Source organism: Salvelinus fontinalis, chromosome 13 (assembly GCF_029448725.1).
Source record: "Salvelinus fontinalis isolate EN_2023a chromosome 13, ASM2944872v1, whole genome shotgun sequence".
NCBI classification, from domain to species: Eukaryota; Metazoa; Chordata; class Actinopteri; order Salmoniformes; family Salmonidae; genus Salvelinus; species Salvelinus fontinalis.
The window spans coordinates 49,381,920-49,401,333 of NC_074677.1; the positions used below are offsets into that span (position 1 = coordinate 49,381,920).

General features: G+C 43.7%; 1 protein-coding gene across 1 annotated transcript in view; it reads right to left on the reverse strand.

Annotated features, from left to right (window-relative positions):
* LOC129868858 (fibroblast growth factor 11-like) overlaps positions 1 to 18,741 on the reverse strand; it is a 70,882-nt gene extending 52,141 nt beyond the window's left edge. The window contains exon 1 of the mRNA XM_055943170.1: positions 17,407 to 18,741. Coding sequence (XP_055799145.1) covers positions 17,407 to 17,599 — 193 coding nt within the window. The 5' untranslated portion in view covers positions 17,600 to 18,741. The remainder of the gene's footprint in view (positions 1 to 17,406) is intronic.
* Positions 18,742 to 19,414: the final 673 nt, after the last annotated feature.

Consider the following 19,414-nt stretch of genomic DNA (forward strand, 5'->3'; position numbering starts at 1 on the left):
AACAACTACAAGTGTGCTTGCTCTAGTTCCTCAACAGCACAGCTAGGAGAGCTCAAAAAAGTACCTTATAGTTGAAGACTCTGTTTTGAGTCATAAAAAAAGTATGAAATCACTTAGGAACTGTGCACACGTTGGAGAGGTGTGTGTCCACTTGGAGACACCAGTTAGTCCTCTCACTCAAATTCTTGTAATTGTGTTGTCTTATGTTGCAGCTACTCCACATTTTCCAGGAATATTCTTATGTCACTGAATGCATCCAGAGTATTATCAGATTGTGCTATTAACAAATGTGAATGTGAAATGCCCATAAAATCAACAGTGTAAGGTTTAGATTCAGTCTTGAGTCAGGTGTACAGTTTTTTCCTCAACTTTGGTCTAATACATTTCCCATAATCTCCAAACTGTTCCCTTTCAATTGATACCATGCTTATGCATATGCATTTCATATTTCTTTTGTAAGAAACATTTCAATGTAGCCCTATCTATATAGGCCAATTCCCATGAGTGTAAAGGGTTAAAGGTACGCCACAGTATTCCTTGGGTTGGGTTTATTTCAATGATGCCCACAGCTGGCAGCACCTTAGTAATCATCAATTCAGAGCGCAGCTGCATGCAACCCGATTGTGATGCCCATGGTAAATTTGGTTTAACTTTGGATATCACTATAGGGCTAGTTATCGACGATAGGTAAATTACACAATGGAAATGGGACAATATTTTTAAATGTCAGAAACTCATATACACATATTGAAAGCATTAAATGAGAAGTAAAAGGTGTGCAATATGAAGAAAAAAAATCCTTTTTAAATTATTGACGGTCCCTAGCTAGCCACACAGAGAGGCAATACAAGGTCAAACCAATTTTCCCACGGTCTGGCTTCAGCCAGTCCCACTGGCTGGCTGAAGGTAATTGGCAAAAGGAGTTGGATAGCTTGCTAGTTAGCCTAGGCTACTTTCAGCCTGGTTAGACTGTTTCAAGTTAATAAGAACGGTGACTGACTGTAACTGTACACATGTACAGTTTAGGCAGAGCGAATGTACAAACACGTCCCACATGCAAACACACACACAAGAGACAACCACATCAAAGCACGCCTCCAAGACCTTAATCTCCTTCTCAGTTACATTTCTTAATGAAGTGGATTGAAACTGGATAAATCAGTCAGTTTGGGTGTAAATGAGCAATATGAAGAATGGTACTGTTGGTATAGATATTACTATGTGTGGTTTGTTGTAGCATATAGAGCATATAGAAACTAAATTGGTGTGAGAACATTGTGGGTCATGAATGGAGTGGTGCTATATAGTACTGGTGTGTGAGAGGCGTTTTGTGTTGGTGCTGCCTGGGATCAGCCACTTTTCAGCCCAACATTGCCTGAGATAGATTACAACTGACACAATGTCAATACTAACCACACACATGTACATTTACTCGTGCACACACACATGCACACGCTCAAACACACACACTCGAACACACACAGAGGCACGTTGAACACACACAGAGGCATTTTTCTTCTATAGATGACTTTAATCCAGATGAACAGGAATGGTACACGCCTTCTACACCCACTTTCTATCCCACTCTCTCTCTATATACCCCTCTCTCTTTCACACTCCCTCCATCTTTATCTCGCTGCCTGTCCTCCACCACTCCCTCTCTCTCTCTGTCTTTCTCTTGTTAGCGGTTAAACTCAATCTGTCCTTGTCCGGTCTAATCAAAGTCTCCACAATTTCAAATTCAGCTGTTATATGTGGGGGTCACTGACTGCGTTCTTCATCTTTTTGCGATATCTTTAGGGCGAGAGAAGGCAAAAGGTGTTTCCTGTGCATACATATTCCCTTAGCTGAGCTGGGTGACGGTAAATAAGCCTCAGGGCCTGTGGCAACACCCTCAGCTCAGCTCAGTTCAGTGCACACTCAGGGTTACACAGCATAGTCATAGAGTGAACTCTTACCAGTGCACAGTACTGCTGCACAATACTAATACATGACCAGACTTGATTTTGCATTCCTGTTTGCAAGGGATTGAGTATTTATTTGGAAGTTATGTAGTAACAGTAGTTTTTGGTACTTACTTTATGAGTTCAACACAACCTGATGACAAATGGTAATGGTGCTTGTTTTAATGAATGCCAGAAAATAAGAGTTATTCATACAGTACGATGTAATTGCCATTTCACTACGTAACTGTAGAAACTGTAATCCATGGTTACATTTTCTTTATTCAGGCATTACTAACTTCAGCTAACTTTACCATCCGCTAGCTAAAAACCAATGAAAGTGATGGGGGCATGTGAGCATGTTTAAAAAATAATGTCCAATTTACCTGAAATCAAATCCATATTTGGTTTCATGTTAATTGAAGGTGATTTTGCCTTTAACAGATACAACATAATCAAATGCCCCCGTCACTTCCACAGATTTTTTGCTAGCGGTGGCTAAAGTTAGCTGCAGTTTGCAATGGCTGTTTAAAGAACTGAACCCTGGACTACAGTTTCTCCTGGTCCATAGACTACTTTCAGTGTGTGGAACCATCTTACATCAAATATGTAAAATAGTGAACTAATCTTTTAAATACCAGGGACTAGCATACGTATAGCCATAACAGCATTACCATAACAGAGCCCTTTCATCAAATTTCTATCAGCATGTTAAATGTGAAACCAGAGGGAAAATAACTTTGGACCACCTATACTCCACACACAGAGATGCATACCAAGCTCTCCCTCACCCTCCATTTGGCAAATCTGACCATAATTCCATTCTCCTGATTCCTGCTTACAAGCAGAAATTAAAGCAGGAAGTACCGGTGACTATATCAATAAAAAAGTGGTCAGATGAAGCAGATGCTAAGCTACAGGACTGTTTTGCTAGCACAGACTGGAATATGTTCCAGGATTCCTCCAATGGCACTGAGGAGTACACCACATCTGTCATTGGCTTCATCAATAAGTGCATCGATGATGTCGTCCATTACGGACATACCCCAACCAGAAGTCATGGATTACAGACAGCATCCGCACTGAGCTAAAGGCTAGAGCGGCCGCTTTCAAGGAGTGGGACTCTAACCTGGAAGCTTATAAGAAATTCCTCTATGCCCTCCGACAAACAATCAAACAGGCAAAGCGTCAATACAGGACTAAGATCGAGTCGTACTATACCGGCTCTGATGCTCGTCAGATGTGGCAGGGCTTGCAAACCATTACAGACTACAAAGGGAAGCACAGCTGAGAGCTGCCCAGTGACACGAGCCTACCAGACGAGCTAAACTACTTCTATGCTCGCTTCGAGGAAAATAACACTGAAACATACATGAGAGCATCAGCTGTACTGGAAGACTGTGTGATCACGCTCTCCGCAGCCGATGTGAGTAAGACCTTTAGACAAGTCAACATTTACAAGGCCGCAGGGCCAGATGGATTACCAGGATGTGTACTGTAAGCATACGCTGACCAACTAGCAAGTGTCTTCACTGACATGTTTAACCTCTCCTTGTCCCAGTCTGTAATACCATCATGTTTTAAGCAGACCACCATAGTGCCTGTGCCCAAGAACACTAAGGTAACCTGCCTAAATGACGACCGACCCTTAGCACTCACGTCTGTAGCCATGAAGTTCTTTGAAAGGCTGGTCATGGATCACATCAACACCATCAACCCAGAAACCCTAGACCCACTCCAATTTGCATACCGCCCCAACAGATCCACAGATGATGCAATCTCTATTGCACTCCACACTGCCCTTTCCCACCTGGACAAAAGGAACACCTATGTGAGAATGCTATTCATTGACTACAGCTCAGCGTTCAACACCATAGTGCCCTCAAAGCTCATCAATAAGCCAAGGACCCTGGGACTAAAAAACCTCCCTCTGCAATTGGATCCTGGACTTCCTGACGGGCCGCCCCCAGGTAGTAAGGGTAGGTAACAACACATTTGACACGCTGATCCTCAACACGGGCCCCTCAAGCGTGCGTATTCAGCCCCCTCCTGTACTCCCTGTTCACGCATGACTGCACGGTCAGGCACGACTCCAACACCATCACCATCATCACCACCATCACCACCATCAGCCTATAGGGTCAGAGGTCAGAGACCTGGCCGTGTGGACAACAGCCTCTCCCTCAATGTGAGGGACAAAGGAGATGATTGTGTACTACAGGAAAAAGAGGGGCTGCATCAACGGGGCTGCAGTGGAGCAGGTTGAGAGCCAACAAACTAACATGCTCCAAGCACACCAAGACAGTCGTGAAGCGGACATTACAAAACCAATTCCCCCTCACGAGACTGAAAAGATTTGGCATGGGTCCTCAGATCCTCAAAAGGTTTTACAGCTGCACCAGCGAGAGCATCCTGACTGGTTGCATCACTGCCTGGTATGGCAACTGCTCGGCCTCTGACCGCAAGGCACGACAGAGGGTAGTGTGAATGGCCCGGTACATCACTGGGGCCAAGCTTCCTGCCACCCAAGACCTCTATACCAGGCGGTGTCAGAGAAAGGCCCTATATATTGTCAAAGACTCCAGCCACCCTAGTCATAGACTGTTCACTCTGCTACTGCACGGCAAGCGGTACCGGAGCGCCAAGTCTAGGTCCAAGAGGCTTCTAAACAGCTTCTACACCCAAGCCATAAGATTCCTGAACATCTAGTCAAATGGCCACCCAGACTATTTGGATTGCCCCCCCCCCCCCCCCGCCCCTCTCCACACCACTGCCACTCTCTGTTGTCATCTATGCACCTCAACTAACCTGTGCCCCCGCACATTGACTCTATACCGGCAACCCCCTGTATATATTGTTATTTTTTACTGCTGCTCCTTAATTACTTGTTACTTTTGTCTCTTAACTGTTGGTTAGGGGTTCGTAAGTAACCATTTCACTGTAAGGTCTACTACACCTGTTGTATTCGGCACATGTGACTAATACAATTTGATTTGATTTGATTACCGCCACTAAAGCTATCAGGGCTACTGTACTCTAATATCACTGTGTGTTTGGCCAAAGGCCACGTTTCCTCTGATCCATTCAAAGAGAATGATAATCTGATTCATGCATTCTGCATTTCTTTTAGATATCAGCATGATTCTGGAAATTTTCCATCTACTGTATCCTGCAGCTCAGTTAGGGGCTCCAGCTTGGAGACTTATTTTATGGACAGAAAATTAAGCCACCAAACCACAAACATCAATCCCTTCACTTCTAATTGTGTTTTTTCCTTTTGAGCAAAAAAATCCTCAAAGATTATGGAACGGACCCAAATCTTTGCTGTTGCATAAGGCTGTAATCTGATGCATCTTGGGCATTCTCATTATCAAACAGTGGAATATAGGAATTTATTCTCCCTCTGTTCCTAAACTAATCGGATATGCTTACGCATGGATACTAGCGTCCTGGTCCTTGGATGCTATTTGCTAAGAGGTATTTTAGGCATTGTGACGCAACAAGAGCTGTTCATAGACAAATTTGAAAATCCACGGAAATTGGTTGGGCAAATCCAAGGTGATCTTTGCTCATTGTTTTGCCCAGAGACTGACAGACACAAGCTGGGTGTCGACTCTTTCCCTAGGTTTTATTCCATAATACAGTACACTCTGAAAATAGACACAAAGGTTATTTTTAAATCTTGTTTGTCATGGCTAAAGAATTTTTTAAATCTCAAATAAAACACCAAGCTTAAAAACAGGATTGCACATGGTGTACTCGTGATAAAAGCACGTATTAATTGTAATTATAGCCTCCCGAGTGGTGCAGCGGTCTAAGACATTGCATCACAGTGCTAGAGGCGTCACTAAAGACCCGGGTTCGATCCCAGGCTGTGTCGCAGCGACCGGGCGACCCATGAGGCGGCACACAATTTGCCCAGCGTCGTCCGGGTTTGGCCGGCCGGGATATCCTTGCCCGATTGCGCTCTAGCGACTCCTTGTGGTGGGCCGGGCGCATGCACGCTGACTTCGGATGCCAGTTGTATAGCGTTTCCTCTGACATATTGGTGCGGCTGGCTTCCAGGTTAAGCGAGCAGTGTGTCAAGAAGCAGTGCAGGGTCGTGTTTTGGAGGACTCATGGCTCTCGACCTTTGCCTCTCCCGAGTCCGTACGGGAGTTGCAGCGATGGGACAAGACTGTAACTACCAATTGGGGAGATAAAGGGGTAAAAAAAAGATCTACTTTGTAATTATTGTGCAGATGTGATGGCTATCAACACGGCCTATTCAATGTACAGTAGTTTGCTATTAAAAACTATTACTGTCAGATCTGACAGTGCTTATAGTGATGCTTTATTTTGTCATAAGGGAAAAGAAGGGCTTAACGTGTAGAAATAAATACTTTTTCTATTGACCGTGGTCTCTTACCTCTCAACCTCATGGTATCCCTTCTCGCTCTCTCTCTCGCTCCCTTCTTTCGCTCTCTCTCTCGCTCCTTTCTTCTCTCTCTCTCTCTCTCGCTCTCTCTCTCTGACCCCTGTCGCAGTCAGTAAAGATCTGATGGGAGGCTACCTAACACCGCTCAGTCTGATCAGGTGTTGTCCAGTAAGCGACTTTTGGGCCCTCATCTCTTGCGGTCAGCTAAATGCTATCCTACGCTGGATCTCACCACGTTCCCTGGTCTCCTGCTCGCCGATAGGGTCCCAGATTTGTGACCCGCAGCACTTTTCCAGAGTACAGTCGATTGGCCCTACTGATGCCTACTCATGCTTTACTACGACCCACCTCTGCGCCAGAAGACATCTGGGACTATACTACACTTCCTGTCTGTCTGGCTGTCAACATGCACTAACTGCAGATCAAACACTCCTCTTTAGCTTTGGTTCATATTACTGTCTCATTCTCATCTTGCCCAGGTGTCATTGGCCAGGTTGTAGGTGTGTGTGAGCGTGCATATTTATGTGTGCGTATGTGTGAGAGAGCGCGCGCGTGTGTGTGTGTGTGTGTGTGTGTGTGTGTGTGTGTGTGTGTGTGTGTGTGTGTGTGTGTGTGTGTGTGTGTGTGTGTGTGTGTGTGTGTGTGTGTGTGTGTGTGTGTGTGTGTGTGTGTGTGTGTGAGAGAGAGAGAGAGAGAGAGAGAGAGAGAGAGAGAGAGAGAGAGAGAGAGTTAGACAGTGTGTGTGAGGGGAGGAGAGGGTCACTGCTCTATATCCCACCCTTCTCAGGTCAGATTCCTCCTTGGACAAACTAAGGGGGTAATTATTGATTAATCAGTATACTGTATATTAATGCGCTGGATGGATCGGAGAGGGGAGAATAACCGCAGATCACTGGCAGAGAGCTTTCATATAGCGGGCCAGCCAGGCAGCCATCTTAAGAAAGGCCAGGACAGGAAGAGGTGGATGGAAGGTGGGAGCAGAGGCTGATGCTGCATTTTGCAACTATCACACTGTTGATGGTAATATGACATCTTTAACACTGTACACCTACCACCATTATAGGAAATGTGTATACTGTACTGCAAATATTACAGTTTAATGAGAGGTAAATACTTCAGAGTGGCTGCGGATCTGACTGAAACAAAACACAGGTGGGCTACAGTTTAACACCATCTGCTCACTGTACATAATTCAAAACAACATTGTACATAACTAAAAAGACCTAAATGCATATTCCTATGAAACTGAGATCAAATGGTTAGCATGAAGATGCTGCGTGGATGTTTCACCGGTTAAACTTGGAAGAATGATCATTTACGATTGGCAGTGAGAAATGTGAATGGAGGGTGACCACAACAATATGTGTGTAAAATAAAGGTAAGCAAATACATGCGCAGAACATGATATGGGTCTTCCAGGGGGGGGCGGGGCGAGACAAAAAATACATCTATTACCATGCCAATGCTGATGGCTTCATGGTAGAATGCACTTAACATGGAGGAATGGCGATGGATCACTCATATAACACTCTGCACACACCCTAAGTGAAAGACACAAACACTGGAACGAAGTGAGTTCCCTAAAGTGCAGTGAACTCAACTAGGAGACATTTAGTGGCCTGAAGCTGTGTTATGCAAATACACAGTCCTATGTGAGAGCATCGAAGCTTTCCTGTTGTTTTTCACTGTTGTTTATGATATCGCTCACATTTGCAACCCCAATGGGTATTAGCATAACAAAGCTATGAGGCATGGCAGCAGTGCACTCTGTAGCCACTAGAAGAATGGGAATACAGCACGGTGCTATTTCAGGCCCGTGGAGAGGTTGTTATCATATATTACTCTGGGGCTTTCACACACAGAGACATAAACATGCACATATACTCAAACACACATATACGGGAGGCACACTCATGGACACACACGCACGCATACAGTTAACTGCCCAAATAAAGGACACCACAACATAAAGTGTCTTAATAAGGCGTTGGACCACCAGGAGCCAGAACAGCTTCAATGCACCTTGGAACAGATTATACAAGTGTCTGGAACTCTATTGAAGTGATGCGACATCATTCTTCCACAAGAAATCCCATCATTTGATGTTTTGTTGATGGTGGTGGAAAACACTGTCTCGGGCACTGCTGCTGAATCTCTCATAAGTGTTCAATTGGGTTGAGATCTGGTGACTGAGACGGCCACGGCATACGGTTCACACAACAAGCTCACACAGTCTCACATCAGAATTAGATGTTCATCCATGTATCTCAAACGTCAAATTTCTAAGTTGCTCCAAACGTCAAATTTTGAAGTGTATGGTTGCTGTATGGTTCCAAGGTTAAGTTTATGCATTAACGCTGAATTCTTAAAGTTAGGCATTAACTATGAATGTGTCAAGTAAGGATTAAGGTTTGGGATAGGCTTGAAACAAAAAATATCAACAAAACAAACTTTATCGCTGGATTTTAGCACGCGACCTTTGGAACATGAGGGAGCCTACTTGAAGGTAAAAGTGATCACTGTTGCCCATAGGGATCTGTTTCCACGTCATCTCCTGACGTCCCTCAGACATGGATGGACATCGAATACTGACTTGTATCACGGGTGACCTGCCTGGGTTTACATAGTTTTTATGCTCATCAAACCATTCAGTGACCACTCGTGCCCTGTGGATTGGGGAATTGTCTTCCTATGGGGGCATAGCCATGGTAGCCCAAAAATGTGCCAAAATAATGACCTGCCCAGAATTTTGATACATAAGCCTAAGCATAATGCGATGTTAGGTGCTTAATTAGCTCAGGAACCACACCTGTGTGGAAGCACCTGCCTTCAATATACATTGTATCCTTATTTACTCGTTTCCATTATTTTACCTGTACATACATACGCACGCACGCACGCACACACACACACACACACACACACACACACACAGAGAGAGAGAGAGAGAGAGAGAGAGAGAGAGAGAGACCAATCTTGGGTTCTTCATCAGGATCTGTGTTTTTCATTTCACCTTTATTTAACCAGGTAGGCCAGTTGAGAACAAGTTCTCCTTTACAACTGCGACCTGACCAAGATAAAGCAAAGCAGTGCGACACAAACAACAACACAGTTGAGTTACACATGGAATAAACAAACGTACAGTCAATAACACAATAGAAAAACATCTATATACAGTGTGTGCAAATGAGGTAAGATTCGGGAGGTAAGACAATAAATAGGCCGTAGTGGTAATTACAATTTAGCAATTAAACACTGGTGTGATAGATGTGGCAGAAGATGAATGTGCAAGTAGAGATACTTGGGTGCAAAGGAGCAAAATAAATAACAATATGGGGATGAGGTAGTTGGAAGGGCTATTTACAGATGGGCTATGTACAGGTGCAATGGTCTATGAGCTGCTCTGACAGCTGATGCTTAAAGTTAGTGACGGAGATATGAGTCTCCAGCTTCAGTGATTTTTGCAATTCGTTACAGTCATTGGCAGCAGAGAACTGGAAGGAAAGGCGGCCAAAGAGGAATTGGCTTTGCGGATGACCAGTGAAATATATCTGCTGGAGCGCGTGCTACTGGTGGGTGCTGCTATGGTGACCAGTGAGCTGAGATAAGGTGGGGTTTTACCTAGCAAAGATTTATAGATGACCTGGATCCAGTGGGTTTGGCGACGAATATGAAGAGAGGGCCAGCCAACGAGAGCATACAAGTCCCAGTGGTGGGTAGTATATGGGGCAAAACGTTTTTTGGCACTGTGATAGACTGTATCCAATTTTCTGAGTAGAGTAAATGACATCGCCGAAGTCAAGGATCAGTAGGATAGTCAGTTTTACGAAAGTATGTTTGGAAGCATGAGTGAAGGATGCTTTGTTGCAAAATAGGAACGATTTAATTTTGGATTGGAGATGCTTAATGTGAGTCTGGAAGGAGAGTTTACAGTCTAACCAGACACCTAGGTGTTTGTAGTTGTCCACATATTCTAAGTCAGAACCGTCCAGTGTAGTGATGCTGGACGGGCGGGCAGGTGTGGGCAACGATCGGTTGAAGAGCATGCATTTAGTTTTACTTGCATTTAAGAGCAGTTGGAGGCCATGGAAGGAGAGTTGTATGGCACTTAAGCTCGTCTGGAGGTTAGTTAACACAGTGTCCAAAGAAGGGCCAGAAGTATACAGAATGGTGTCGTCTGTGTATAGGTGGATCACAGAATCACCAGCAGCAAGAGCGACATCATTGATGTATACAGAGAAAAGAGTCGGCCCGAGAATTGAACCCTGTGGCACCCCCACAGAGACTGCCAGAGGTCCGGACAACAGACTGAACTCTGTCTGAGAAGTAGTTGGTGAACCAGTCGAGGCAGTCATTTTAGAAACCAAGGCTGTTGAGTCTGCCGATAAGAATGTGGTGATTGACAGAGTCGAAGCCTTGGCCAGGTCGATGAATACGGCTGCACATTATTGTCTTTTATCGATGGCGTTATGATATCGTTTAGGACCTTGAGCGTGGCTGAGGTACAACCATGACCAGCTCGGAAACCAGATTGCATAGCGGAGAAGGTATGGTGGGATTCAACATGGTCGGTGATCTGTTTGTTAACTTGGCTTTCGAAGACCTTAGAAAGGCAGGGTAGGATAGATATAGGTCTGTAACAGTTTGAGTCTAGAGTGTCTCCCCCTTTGAAGAGGAGGATGACTGCGGCAGCTTTTCAATCTTTGGGGATCTCAGACGATACGAAAGAGAGGTTGAACAGGCTAGTAATAGAGGTTGCAACAATTGCGGCAGATCATTTTAGAAAGAGAGGGTCCAGATTGTCTAGCCCAGCCTATTTGTAGGGGTCCAGATTTTGCAGCTCTTTCAGAACATCAGCTATCTGGATTTGGGTGAAGGAGAAATGGGGAGGCTTGGGCAAGTCGCTGTGGGGGATGCAGGGCTGTTGACCTCGGTAGGGGTAGCCAGGTGGAAAGCATGGCCAGCCGTAGAAAAATGCTTAGTGAAATTCTCAATTATCATATATTTATCGGTGGTGACAGTGTTTCCTAGCCTCAGTTCAGTGGGCAGCTGGGAGGAGGTGCTCTTATTCCTATATTTGGGCTTAGAGTTTCACAACTCTAAGCACAAATACCAAAACAGATCATCAGAATGTTTCACAACTCTAAGCACAAATATCAAAACAGATCATCAGAATGTTTCACAACTCTAAGCACAAATATCAAAACAGATCATCAGAATGTTTCACAACTCTAAGCACAAATACCAAAACAAATCATCAGTATGTTTCACAACTCTAAGCACAAATACCAAAACAGATCATCAGAATGTTTCACAACTCTAAGCACAAATACCAAAACAGATAATCAGAATGTTTCACAACTCTAAGCACAAATACCAAAACAGATCATCAGAATGTTTCACAACTCTAAACACAAATATCAAAACAGATCATCAGCATGTTTCACAACTCTAAGCACAAATACCAAAACAGATCATCAGAATGTTTCACAACTCTAAGCACAAATATCAAAACAGATCATCAGCATGTTTCACAACTCTAAACACAAATATCAAAACAGATCATCAGCATGTTTCACAACTCTAAACACAAATCAAAACAGATCATCAGCATGTTTCACAACTCTAAGCACAAATATCAAAACAGATCATTAGAATGTTTCACAACTCTAAACACAAATATCAAAACAGATCATCAGCATGTTTCACAACTCTAAGCACAAATACCAAAACAGATCATCAGAATGTTTCACAACTCTAAGCACAAATATCAAAACAGATCATCAGCATGTTTCACAACTCTAAACACAAATATCAAAACAGATCATCAGCATGTTTCACAACTCTAAACACAAATCAAAACAGATCATCAGCATGTTTCACAACTCTAAGCACAAATATCAAAACAGATCATCAGCATGTTTCACAACTCTAAGCACAAATACCAAAACAGATCATCAGAATGTTTCACAACTCTAAGCACAAATATCAAAACAGATCATCAGCATGTTTCACAACTCTAAACACAAATCAAAACAGATCATCAGCATGTTTCACAACTCTAAGCACAAATATCAAAACAGATCATCAGCATGTTTCACAACTCTAAACACAAATCAAAACAGATCATCAGCATGTTTCACAACTCTAAGCACAAATACCAAAACAGATCATCAGAATGTTTCACAACTCTAAGCACAAATATCAAAACAGATCATCAGCATGTTTCACAACTCTAAACACAAATATCAAAACAGATCATCAGAATGTTTCACAACTCTAAACACAAATCAAAACAGATCATCAGCATGTTTCACAACTCTAAACACAAATATCAAAACAGATCATCAGAATGTTTCACAACTCTAAACACAAATCAAAACAGATCATCGAAGCACATTTTCAGTTGACTGATTACAACAAACTAATTCACAGTCACTTGTTCACTACACCAAATTACTCCTCACAGAGCACATACGTCAGTTCAACGTCTTGTTTTGATTTACATTTGGTTGAGTTGTCAACTAATGTGAATTCAATGTGAAACCCCCCCCCAAAAAATCACCATGTCATTGGATTTAGACGCAGAAAACGAAATACCCATTTTTCACTCTCTCTACTATTATTCTGACATTTCACATTCTTAAAATAAAGTGGTGATCCTAACTGACCTAGACAGGGATTTTTTATTAGGATTAAGTGTCAGGAATTGTGAAAAACTGAGTTTAAATGTTTTTGGCTGAGGTCTATGTAAACTTCCAACTTCAACTGTATATTGATGTTGCTGTAATACTACATCAGCCAGTATGCTTCAATAGGACAAAGTGGAAAGAGTCACTCTATGTGCTACCATTTGGAATTATAGTGTAGTGTAAAATGCACTGCTGAAATATCTGGATTGTATATAACAATATACACTAAATATTAGGAACACCTTCCTAATATTGAGTTATACCCCTTTTGCCCTCAGAACTGCCTCAATTATTTGGGGAATGGCCTCTACAAGATGTTGAAAGCTTTCCACAGGGATGCTGGCCCATGTTGACTCCAATGCGTTCCACAGTTGTGTCAAGTTGGGTGGATGTCCTTTGGGTGGTGGACCATTCTTGATACACACGGGAAACTGATGAGCTTGAAAAACCCAGCAGCGATGCAGTTGTTGATACACTCAAACCGGAGAGCCTTGCACCTACTACCATACCTGTTCAAATGCCCTTAAATCTTTTGTCTTTCCCATGTTGTCTGAGATCCCCAAAGACTAGAAAGCTGCCGCGGTCATCCCCCTCTTCAAAGGGGGAGACACTCTAGACCTCAACTGCTACAGACCTATATCTATCCTACCCTGCCTTTCTGAGGTCTTCAAAAGCCAAGTTAACAAACAGATTACAGACCATTTCAAATCCCACCGTACCTTCTCCGCTATGCAATCTGGTTTCCGAGCTGGTCATGGGTGCACCTCAGCTACGCTCAAGGTCCTAAATGATATCATAACCACCATCGATAAGAGACAATACTGTGCAGAAAGCCAAGGCTTCGACTCTGTCAATCACCACATTCTTATCGGCAGACTCAACAGTCTTGGTTTCTAAAATGACTGCCTTGACTGGTTCACTAACTACTTCTCAGACAGAGTTCAGTGTGTCAAATCAGAGGGCCTGTTGTCCGGATCTCTGGCAGTCTCTGTGGAGGTGCCACAGGGTTCAATCTTTGGGCCGACTCGTTTCTCTGTATACATCAATGCTGTCGCTCTTGCTGCTGGTGATTCTCTGATCCACCTCTATGCAGACGACACCATTCTGTATACTTCTGGCCCTTCTTTGGACACTGTGTTAATTAACTAACCTCCAGACGAGCTTCAATGCCATTACAACTCTCCTTCCGTGGCCTCCAGCTGCTCTTAAATGCAAGTAAAACTTCAACCGATCGCTGCCCACACCTGCCCGCCCATCCAGCATCACTACTCTGGACGGTTCTGACAACTACAAATACCTAGGTGTCTGGTTAGACTGTAAACTCTCCTTCCAGACTCACATTAAGCATCTCCAATCCAAAATTAAATCTAGAATCGGCTTCCTATTTCGTAACAAAGCATCCTTCACTCATGCTGCCAACATACCCTTGTAAAACTGACTATCCTACCAATCCTTGACTTTGGCGATGTCATTTACAAAATAGTCTCCAACACTCTATTCAGCAAATTGTATGCAGTCTATCACAGTGCCATCCGTTTTGTCACTAAAGCCCCATATACTACCCACCACTGCAACCTGCATGATCTCGTTGGCTGGCCCTCGCTTCATATTCGTTGGCAAACCCATTGGCTCCAGGTCATCTATAAGTCTTTGCTAGGTAAAACCCTGCCTTTTCTCAGCTCACTGGTCACCATAGCAGCACCCACCCGTAGCACGTGCTTCAGCAGGTATATTTCACCGGTCACCCCCAAAGCCAATTCCTCCTTTGGCCGCCTTTCCTTCCAGTTCTCTGCTGCCAATGACGAACGAACTGCAAAAATCACTGAAGCTGGAGACTCATATCTCCCTCACTAGCTTTAAGCATCAGCTGTCAGAGCAGCTCACAAATCACTCCGCCTGTACATAGCCCATCTGTAAATAGCCCATCCAACTACCTCATCCTCATACTGTTATTTATTTTATTTATTTTGTTCCTTTGCACCCAAGTATCTCTACTTGCACAGTCATCTTCTGCACATCTATCACTTCAGTGTTTAATTTCTATATTGTAATTATTTCGCCACTATGGTCTATTTATTTCCTTTCCTCCATTATCCTACCTCATTTGCACATACTGTATATAGACCTTTTTCTATTGTATTATTGACTGTATGTTTGTTTATTCCATGTGTAACTCTGTGTTGTTGTTTGTGTCGCACTGCTTTGCTTTATCTTGGCCAGGTCGCAGTTGTAAATGAGAACTTGTTCTCAACTGGCCTACCTGGTTAAATAAAGGTGAATTAGAAATTTAAATTAAATTAAATTCACCCTCTGAATGGCACACATACACAATCCATCTACACTGATTGAAGTGGATTTAAAAGGTGACATCAATAAGGGATCATAGCTTTCACCTGGATTCACCTGGTCAGCCTATGTAATGGAAAGAGCAGGTGTTCCTAATGATTTGTACATTCCGTGTATTCCACTTACTATCTGAATGTCATTGATACATTGTAAGCTGATGAATTTCAAGCAGAGAGAGACAGGTGATACTGTATCAGTTGACAAGTCACGTAAGAAAAGGTACAATGTTGCATGGGGCAGAAAAATTGCATATCAAGTTATAGTCAAAAACTGCATGGAAAATTACATTTACCATTTACTAGTCTTTCTATTCTGCACTTAAAATGTCTAGTATTTTTCGCTATTGAATAAATGGTAGTTAAAATGACTAAAGGGTAAGCCTATCTCATGTATCGGGGACTAAACGCTAATGGTATTTCATGGAAAACGTTGATTGTGCATGAATGACTCAGGGGTGAAAGATGTGTGAAACCCCAAAGAATGCACAACCAAATGTTCTGAACATCAGATGGGGGGGGGGGGGGGGGGGGGGGGGGCATTACAAGTGTTATCAGTTTAGAGTTTTGTACTTCATGTTTAGAAACTATATAATTTGCATCTGAAAAATTTGCCAAAGTCATCGAAAGAAAACTACAAGATGCCAGAGCAAAATACATATGTCTGATAGTACATACACCAATGGCCATAGGAAATAACAAGGATAACATAGGATTTTATAATGTGAACCCTCCCTGACATGTCCTTAACTGTGTCCATAAAGCAGCATCTCTTCACTATTCAGCAACATCTTTAAAACACCATTATAACGTAGCAGACATTTTAGCCTTTGTAGAAAAGTGGTGATTCTGCAAACAGGGATATTCTGGGGTTACTACAAAATATTTGTGTAGCATGAAATGCATTATGGGTTATATTCTCAATATGGCGGCTGCTATGATCCTTTACGTTCAACTCTTCACTATCCAGAAGCACAGAAGAATTCACAGAAACTAGCCATTTTCATTAATCAGGCGGCTCGTGTGGTCTACATTTTCATGGCCACCCAATGGATATTGAAGAGAACAATGTTGTGATCATTGTATTTTTTTGCCTGTGGCAAGGTTACATAGATCAGAAAACTGGCAAGGTTACATAGATCAGAACACTGGCAAGGTTACATAGATCAGAAAACTGGCAAGGTTACATAGATCAGAAAACTGGCAAGGTTACATCGATCAGAAAACTGGCAAGGTTACATAGATCAGAACACAGGTTAGATTGGTCTCAATCTGAAATGTATTAATCATCTCTGGAGTGGGGGTGGAAAGGTCGAAGGGTCTTTAACATAACTGAATTTTAACCGGAGGTGTCATTACAGTGCACATTACCAACACACACACACACACTTAGACAGAAATAAGTGGCTCTAATTACCTCCCCAAAGGCAGTTCTGAAAGGTGCACTGAACTAAGAATAGTGTATGCATGTGAGATGTGGGTTTTCTCTTTGTAGTCTACTGCATCATGTGGTCCCTCCAGTATGGGCAGAGTAATAACCGACTCCACATGACATACCCACTATCCAACTAGCCACTACCCAGGATGGGAACAGCTGTGTGGATTTGGGGAAGGCTGACTGTACACTATATAATCCAGCAGTGTGAGTGGAGACTCCTGCTCACCACTGTTGATTTAGCTCCGTTGTCTCTCTGTGACTAGGGCATACCCACTACAACCAGCGGCATCTAATATGGCGTTCCTTTTCATTATGATATGGTCTGACCCAAACAGACACATTGGATAGAATCTAATTCTCTAATCATTCATTCCAACAAATGTACAAACAATTACAACATGAACATCACCAAAAAATGTAACCCCCAAAATGCTAACCCCAAAAAACTACAGACAGGCTCAAAAGCATATCTTGTGTTTACCTGTGACCACCATTCCACCAACCAATCAGTGACTTGGCAGAGAGGAAGGGGAGGAGATGGAGGAGGAGGAGGAAGAAGAGAGCGATGACTCACCCGGTCTCTTTTCGTTTCGACCTTTTCGACCCCCACATAGCCGTACTTTAGAGATAAGAACTAGAATCTGTTTCTGGCACAAAGACTTGTTGCTCTTGGGACAGGGCTTCCTCTTGTTGGCTACAGGTCGGTTTTGTCCGTCGTCCTTGACCGCCCGTTTCTGTCTGATGAGAGAGCTGGCGAGAGCTGCCATCTTCCCCCCCTCTCACCTTTGGGAGGGGGGTGTCTTCCTACCCAACAACCCCTCTCCTGGTGGGGCTGTCTCTGTCCTCAAGCAGCAGAGAGAGATGGGAAGGTCCAGGGAGAGCCCCAGAGGGGGGAGAGGGGTTCTACGCGGTGTTACAGATATGGGGGTTAGGTTCAGAGCCCCCTGGAAAAGGAAAGAGCCGGAGAAGGTGAAAGTTCAAGTGCAGTCAAACATCCAATGTTGACCCTCCAGTGTGATGATAAATGAATACAGCAACACTAAAATAACCACCCAAAACAAAGACCAGTATGGTCACATCATCAGTCAAAATAAAGAAGGGTGATTGAGGTTAGAATGTCTGGTCGATAAAAAAACATCTAAAGACAGCTCCATTTCTTACATTTTTAACCCCACCCATCTTGTCCCTCACGACCAAATCACCAGACAACGAAGTTCAAAATATTGCAAAATCACTAGCCTATCCTATAAGTATACAATCCCCCAAAAAGAGACAGAGCTCTTTTCTCTGTCATATAAAAATTACACTTCTTCCAGTGAAGAGTGAAATCATTTTGAAGCTCAAACAGCATAAAAATATACAGGCAGTCACCATGTAGTTTCTGGATGCCCAACTTTGCCTGCCGTGGAAAAGCAGGCGTCAGGAATAATGAGCGGAGAAACGGCGCGGTAATCCAGCAGACTTAGATCCAGTGGCAGCATACAGGCGGGATGGTGACGGACTCACAAGAATGAAGCCGGGAACGGAACAGAGGGATGGACAGAGAGAGATTTCTCTTCCGCCTCTTCTGGCATACTCTTTCTCCACACAGCCCTCACCTAACCCCCCCTCCCTCCACCCAAAGCCAGCAAGTTAGTGTGAGAGTGTGTGTGTGTGTGTGTTTGCGTGTGCGTGTGTGTTTGTGTGTGTGAATTTCAGCAGCCACCATCAGTAGAGGTGACATTCATGAGAGGGAGAGAGAGAGAGAGAGAAGGAGAGAGGGGGGAGAGCGATAGTGGAAAAGAGAGAGAGAGAGGGGGAGGGAGAGAGCGGATGTGATGGGAGAGTATGAGATCGACTGGGAATGAGAGGAAGAGGAGAGAAAGAGAGAAGCAGAGAGAGGCTGAGGAGAGAGAAACCATGCAGCCACCTCTTAACGCTCTTAGAAGAGATACAATTTCTCTGTCGCGCTGCCTCCCCATCCATCTGACTGTCCGTCAGAGGTGGAGAGCGAGAAAGAGAGAGAATGTGTGTGTGTGCGTGCGTGCGTGCGTGTGGAAGAGAACGAGTGCTTAAGGTGCATGCATAAACACAACACTTTAGGGTACATCCCTGCATATGGTATGTGTTTCTGTTTGGTGTGTATGCTCTCTGTCATTCACCATCTTCGTTACACTAGTATGTCATGCTGACTCTCTCTGGAGACTCTGCTGCATGTCTCCCTCCCTTTTCCCCCGCTATTTCCTTCTCTCTCCTCAAACTCCTCATATGGAATGGAGGGTAGAAAAAGCAGGTTTGCTTACAGAGACGGTCATTGAGTGTCTGTCAAGGAAGGCTGCTGGCTTACGCTAACCGTGACAGATACACGACCTGGGACAGATTGAGTTAGACAGCCTCCCCCCTTCCCTCCCGCCACAACACCCACCACAGAACACCACCGGCCCTGGCTCTCCAAGCCCAGTCTATCGCATACATTCATCCAGTCGCATATGCACACACACACACACACACACACACACACACACACACACACACACACACACACACACACACACACACACACACACACACACACACACACACACACACACACACACACACAC